This window comes from Trachurus japonicus, chromosome 11 (genome assembly GCF_045865225.1).
Source record: "Trachurus japonicus isolate A0001 chromosome 11, Traja_1.0".
Classification (NCBI taxonomy): Eukaryota; Metazoa; Chordata; class Actinopteri; order Carangiformes; family Carangidae; genus Trachurus; species Trachurus japonicus.
The window spans coordinates 433,502-440,960 of NC_140917.1; the positions used below are offsets into that span (position 1 = coordinate 433,502).

At 43.1% G+C, this 7,459-nt stretch overlaps 1 protein-coding gene across 1 annotated transcript in view; it reads right to left on the reverse strand.

Annotated features, from left to right (window-relative positions):
- Nucleotides 1–1,616: 1,616 nt before the first annotated feature.
- Nucleotides 1,617–7,459, reverse strand: part of eva1bb (eva-1 homolog Bb (C. elegans)) — a 7,522-nt gene continuing 1,679 nt past the window's right edge. Inside the window, exons 2-3 of the mRNA XM_085790277.1 lie at nt 4,515–4,623; nt 1,617–2,033 (exon numbers count right to left, since the gene is read on the reverse strand). Of these exons, the coding sequence (XP_085646403.1) occupies nt 1,627–2,033; nt 4,515–4,581 (474 nt within the window). The 5' untranslated portion in view covers nt 4,582–4,623 and the 3' untranslated portion in view covers nt 1,617–1,626. The remainder of the gene's footprint in view (nt 2,034–4,514; nt 4,624–7,459) is intronic.

Consider the following 7,459-nt stretch of genomic DNA (forward strand, 5'->3'; position numbering starts at 1 on the left):
AGATTTTAAGAGTTTGAAGACTGTTTCAATGTATTTCCTATGGGAGAAAAATTGCACAAAAAGTTAAATATTTTTAAAAGTATAAATAGTATGAAAGAGAAAAGTCATAGCATAAATGTCCTGAAAAAGCTGCACGTTTTGATATATGAATTGTTGAAATAGCACAAAGTATGAAGGACTAGTTAGATGCAGAAAAAGAGCGGAAGAAGTAAGAATAATAAGTATAAAGATTTGAATAACAATAGTGTGAATGCTTCCAGCATTCACACTAATAAGTATAAAGATTTGAATAACAATAGTGTGAATGCTTGCAGCATTCACACTAATAAAAACTAGGAAAAAATCCACACAATAACAGTAGTGCCCGGGCTTCGCCCGGGCACTGGTCCCTGCAGCTATTTCATAGCTGTTGGGACCAGTGCCCGGGGCGATTGCCCGTGGCCCTAACTACATAAAAGAGCAAATAAAGAAATGTCTACCAGGGAGTTTTGAAGTAAAGTGTGAGTGATACAGATTAATCCTTAGGTCCAACAAAACATTCAAAAAAATAAAATAAAATAAATAAGAGCATTGCAAGGTCACACATCCGTACTTCTGTCTGTTCAACACCGGCATATTTAACCACTTGGCCCTTTTAGTAAATATGATGGAGAAGGTAATCCTTTCCATAAGGTAAATGTCATTTATGATACTTATCTACTCCTGTATTTTGGGTGGATCGGGGAAGGTGACAGTATTTTAGTGATAAAAAGAGATAAAATCCAAAATCCCCTCGGTGAAAACTTCTGACTATATGTCAACACATTTTGAAAGTGGCTTCATCCATTGTTCAGATTTCGGTTCTGGAAATTAGCGCATATTTCATTAGATGTTGCCTCATTTACATATTTTACATAAAATTTGACAAAACTTGTAATACAAAAAATATTTGTCTTAATGTGAGTAATAAACTTGGGAAGTTTCATGGTGAAATCTGTTAGTTAAAATTTTGACCTTAAAATACATTAAAAAACCCATAGGCGGAGGTTGAAGGGTCATGGGTGTTAAAATACATTACGGGTCCAAAAAATTGACTTTCATCCTGAAACTCGGGACATCCAGAGTTTATCCAGAGACACACCTCCTCGCCAAAAACCAAAGCGTCACCAGGCGTCGCCGCGCTTCCAAAGCTTCCAAAGCTTCCAAAGCGTCCAAAGCTTCCAAAGCTTCACCAGATGAGAAGTTGAGCCAGATTTAACTTCAGGGTAATGAGCTATGACGCGGTTCAGCGGCAGCCTGTCAGAATAGAGACGACCGTCGGCTCCTTTTTTTCCTTTTTTTTTGTATTTCGGCTCCAATGACCAACGCGATCGAACTTTGACGTGACGAGCGACCAAAGCGGCTGAAAATATTTTCCATTTTGGAAGCTGTCTTGTCTGAAGCGAAGTAGTAACCCTCGAGCGTTTTTGACGCTTTGGAAGCGTTTGGTGTGAACGCACAGTAAAGGACACGTGTCTTCAACTGGTCGGAGCTCAGCTGGATCTTCGCTGTGTCGTCGGTTCACCGTGTCCTCGGTTCACCGAGTCCTCTGCCTCAGTGGACTCGTCCTAGTGGACTCGTCCTATCGTCCGTCTCGGTGGACTCGTCCTAGTGGACTCGTCCTATGGTCCCCGTCCCCGTCGTCATGACGTCTGGCTGGCCGTTCCTCCAGATCTCCCTGACGATGCGCTCCCTCTGCTCCAGACGTCGAGCCTTCTCCAGCTCCTCGGCCGAAGAGAAGACGTCCACGCTCCGGAGAGACTCGGAGGACCGGGGGATCTCCTCTTCCTCCTCCTCCTCCTCTTCCTCCTCCTCCTCCTCCTCCTCCTCCTCTTCCTCCTCCTCCTCCTCCTCACTGGACTCCCTCAGCTGCCTCCTCTCGGGGGAGGGGGGGGCTCTGGCTCTGTGGCGGTGGCGAGTCCTGCAGGCGATGGCCGACACGAGGAGACAGAGCGCCACCAACAGACCCAAACAAACCCCCATCATGAAGTAGAGGGCGAAGCTCTCGGGGTTGGCTGCAGGAGAGAGAATCACACATGACAAACTACACAACTACACAACTACACCACCATGTGGCTCAGTGTTGTATGTTGATCAGTGACAGAGTGTGAAGATGAATTTCCCTATGGGGCAATAAAGGCATTCTATCTACCTCCCATTCTGCCCACATTATGGAACAAGAAGTAGTTGCATCAGAACAGAAGGGAGGTTCATTCTGCCCAGAGTGAGAACAGGTTGGGTGAAGTCAGTAAGTAATATGGGACACTTTTTAGTAGAATGGTAGAATAGAAGATAATAATAATTGATAAATACAGTGTAAACAATCAATGATCAATCCTCTCAAAAGTTGATTTTGGCACAAACCTGGCAATGAACCTCAGCCTAGAGGTTTCTGACCTGCTGCAAATCCCCATACGCATTGTTAGCCTCGGCTAGCCTCTATTAGCATAGAGATTATTATAACTGTGTGAGGCAAAAAATGTGTAGCAAGGTTTAAAAAAGTATACAAAAATACCAACAACAGCACTAACAACAGGATTGTTCACCATAACTGCTTAAATCATGATTTTATTGCAACTCCTAACAGTTTATAAAGTGTCCCAATATAGCTGAATTTTTTGTCCCATATTACCAAACACAGTTTGGTTAATATGGGACAGTGCTAAAAATGCTAGTTGACAAAAAGTGTATTTGACAAATATTTTTAAACACTTCATAAAAATACAATTTTGCAGATTCTTAAATAGTTTGTTTTTTTGTCTAGAACCCTTATTCCGCATGCAGATGGAAATTAGCCCAGAGCTAAATCTGGTGTATTTACATTTTTTATAATGTTCATTAATATGCAAAGTCCCGTCACAAATAAACAATAAAAAAAATAAAAAATAAAAAAAATGCCACTGCCCTTTTGGCTTGAACTTCCCTCCTGAGTCTCCTTCAAAGTTTCATCAACAACTTTCTGGTTACCAACAACTGATCAAAGTGATTGTTTTCTGTCAAGAGGTGCTATGGCAACAATTCAAAATCGTTTTTTGTGATTGGCTGGTAATATTTTAATTGCAAAAGGCCTCAGACCTTAAATGTCCCATATTACCTGACTCCACCCTACAGAGCTGTGGTTGTCTGGAACTCTCTACCAGTTCATATTGCTCATTAAAGTAACAAAGATCGGTTTAAAAAGCTGTTAAAACAGTTTCTCTTGGAATTTAATGAAGTATATCTAACATATTGAGTTTATAAAGAGGGATGGCTACAGTTGTGGTTGTACCTTTTTCTTGGAGTGTAAATATGTGTGTGAGTAGTTGAAGTGCCTGGTCGCAGTCACTTCAGACAATCAATGCTTATTATGTGATTTATTTTTTATTAATTTACTTTGTGGGTGTATTATATTAGATTACTCAAGGTATTAAAGTATTGAATGGAATCTGAGTAGAGACATGGTGGTGATGTCTGTGGTGTCTGTTAAATGTTTTCTGTGGTTTTGTTCATTATTAAAGAGCCTTGTTGTTTGTTCTTGTTGTGTTATGTATAAATGTGTGTTTCTTATGTGTAAGTGTGAATGTTTACGTGCATGTCGGAGCCGATGCTGCTGCGGGTGCTAACGGGGATCCTAATGAAGAAAAGAAAAGAAAAGAAGAAGAGGACAACAGGTAGAAAGGTGAATGACTGGAAACCTTCAGCGTTCGGATCAGAACCAGACAACGTTTAGTCAAACTATAATAATAATAAATAAACCGTCTCTTCTGTGTTTCAGTCGTTTTACAGCCTCTGCAGGTCAAACTGTTCAGTGTTGGGGTTACTTTTTTTTATTTTTTTTTATTTAACCTTTATTTAACCAGGAATAATCCCACTGAGATTCAGAATCTCTTTTGCAAGGGGGTCCATCCTGACCCAGAGAGCAGCACAGTTGGTCCACATAAAGTACACACTTGGACAACATCAACTAAACAAACATAAAAACAGCTAAAACTAATCACATCACTACAGTAGAATCACCAGCTGCGTTCGGTGATAGAACATGTGCATGCAGCAGAAGTCAAATAGTCCTTGATCCTATAGCTTTAACATCGTCCATACTTGGGAGATAATCCAGTTTACAGTAAAATGACTCTGTAGTTTATAGCAGGACGAGGGTGTGAATGTTTTGAAGGCACTTTCCCTAAAGACAGTCTGCATACGAGGAATAGTAGATACATTATCAATCTATCGGTCTGAGACGACAGCTGCTGGTGTTGACTTTAGGAACAGAGAGAGAACACAAACAGGACGGCCTTAGAAAGAAAACACCAGTTTGTAGAGAGAAGAGCAGCCAACACTCATACAGACGACAGTGATGAGTAGGAAACCTCAGTCTGTTACAGATCTTAATGCTGAAACCAGCGTGTTCAGAGAGGAGAGATGTGTGTGTATAAGAGACGTCACCATGGTCACAGTCAAATGTAAATTATTGATCATTGATTGATCATTGATTGGTTAGTGATTGGTCAGTGATCCACCTGTGACGTGTGCGTAGGTGGCCATGCTGTTGCTGAGCAACTCCAAGTCCTTCTTCACCGGCTCCATCAGGGATTCAGCTGCTGGTTTCAGCTGTTCAGCTCGGAAAACCTGCAGGTACACACACACACACACACACACACACACACACACACACACACACACACACACACACACACACATTTAATTAGTTTACCTCAGCTCACTGACTCCCCCCACCGGGTCAGAGGATGTTTATCTGGACGACGTCGTGTCTCATTTCCACTCCACAGAAAAAGTCAAATAAACAATTTCACAGAAAACTGGAAAATCCTTAGCCTGGCTCTCACCAGACCCTTGTAGTTCCACAAAGCTCCACCAGAGGCGCTACGCTCAGCTTCACACAAGGGTCTGGACTCGAGGCCAATGCAAACTTCTTCCCCGGAGCAAAAAATAATGAACCAATCAGGATCGCCGGGCGGGACTTTCTGAGGTGTGACGTAGCGCTGAAGCGACTGTTTGAGTCAAACAACAATGGCGGCTCGCAGTGAGGAGTCGCGCGTTGGCATTGATTCTGCTATTTCAACTGTTTTGTCGAATCTATTGAATATTAATTCTTTGAAAGATGAACAGAGAACGATGTGAGTGGCTGAAGTAGCACGTCATTCAAGATAACGGACAAGTGGTTTATCCAATCACATACAAGATTTTTTTTACAAGGCCCCGCCTTCTGAAATGAATCGCCTATGGAGCAGTCCCAGACCCTTGTGTGGAGCTCAGCGTAGCTTTGCGGAACTACAAGGGTCTGGCAGAACTGAATCTAGACCCTAATGGACGACTGAACTTAGAACTGAATCTAGATCCTAATGGACGACTGAACTTAGAACTGAATCTAGATCCTAATGGACAACTGAACGTAGAACTGAATCTAGATCTGAATGTAGAACTGAACGTAGAACTGAATCTAGATCTGAATCTAGACCCTAATGGACGACTGAACTTAGAACTGAATCTAGATCTGAATGTAGAACTCAACGTAGAACTGAATCTAGATCTGAATCTAGACCCTAATGGACAACTGAACGTAGAACTGAATCTAGACCCTAATGGACAACTGAACGTAGAACTGAATCTAGATCCTAATGGACAACTGAACGTAGAACTGAATCTAGATCTGAATGTAGAACTGAACGTAGAACTGAATCTAGACCCTAATGGACAACTGAACGTAGAACTGAATCTAGACCCTAATGGACAACTGAACGTAGAACTCAACGTAGAACTGAATCTAGATCTGAATCTAGACCCTAATGGACGACTGAACTTAGAACTCAACGTAGAACTCAACGTAGAACTGAATCTAGACCCTAATGGACAACTGAACGTAGAACTCAACGTAGAACTGAATCTAGACCCTAATGGACAACTGAACGTAGAACTGAATCTAGACCCTAATGGACAACTGAACGTAGAACTCAACGTAGAACTGAATCTAGACCCTAATGGACGACTGAATCTAGAACTCAACGTAGAACTGAATCTAGATCCTAATGGACAACTGAACGTAGAACTGAACGTAGAACTGAATCTAGACCCTAATGGACAACTGAACGTAGAACTCAACGTAGAACTCAACGTAGAACTGAATCTAGACCCTAATGGACGACTGAATCTAGAACTGAACGTAGAACTGAATCTAGACCCTAATGGACAACTGAACGTAGAACTCAACGTAGAACTCAACGTAGAACTGAATCTAGACCCTAATGGACAACTGAACGTAGAACTGAACGTAGAACTGAATCTAGACCCTAATGGACAACTGAACGTAGAACTGAACGTAGAACTGAATCTAGACCCTAACGGCACTGCGAACGGCCGCGACGTGAAACGTGTCGTGCGACAGCCGCAGCAGCTCGCTCCCATTCAGTCAATGGAAGCTCCTCCTCCATGTGAGTGACGTGCACTCCAGCGGCCGTCGCGCGGCGTTTCTCTTCTTTTTCGCGCCGGGTCTATTTTATTTCCTGGTGTCGTGGCTACGCGGCCCAACAGGTAGAAAACTACAGAGAACTGTGTATAAAACTAATATATTACGTTTAAAAGTGATTAAAATAAATGTCTCATGTACCAGAGGCAAAGCCAGCAGCAGTGCAACATTATGGGGTTTGTTTTTTTTACATTGTGGATCCATGATCGTGTAGTTAAACAGTTAATTGATACCATTTAATATGTCTGCACTTACAAACCTACATAGTCAGCAGATTACCTGTGAAAAAGGTTCTGTCAATCCATTTTAACAGGAGGGATGTGAAAATGTGTTGAGATACATAAAGTCACTCATTTACTGCAGCTTGACAAGGTGAAGCTGAAGCTGCAACAACAAACAGTGAAGCCGTCGCGTCCGTGCCTGGTGGAGCAGGTAAAGAACTCCGCTCCGCCCCGCTGACGTGTCGCGTCGCGGCCGTTCCCAGTGTCCTGGCGTCATGGACGACTGAACGACTGAACGACTGAACATAGAGCTGAGATGTAAACTTCCTGGTTGATGAGGAAGTCTCCTCAGAGGTCAGAGGTCGGGGGGGGGGGGGGGTCTGAGAACTGAAGCTCAGGGATCTGGTGACAGCTGGTTCCCACGGTTACAGTAAGCCCCCCCCCCCGGTTCCCACGGTTACAGTAAGTCATCGCCCCCCCCCCATTACAAAAACTGTGTGGGAGCCAAATGTTTGTCTTTCTGCCGCTCTCTCTCTCTCTCTCTCTGTGTGTGTGTGTGTGTGTGTGTGTGTGTGTGTGTGTGTGTGTGTGTGTGTGTGTGTGTGTGTGTGTGTGTGTCTGACCAGCCCTGATGGTTATCCTCGGACTCTTGGCACCGTCGCCCTCTTAAAGGGGAAGGACGCTGGTTTCTACACACACACACACACACACACACACACACACACACACACACACACACACACACACTCACACACACACA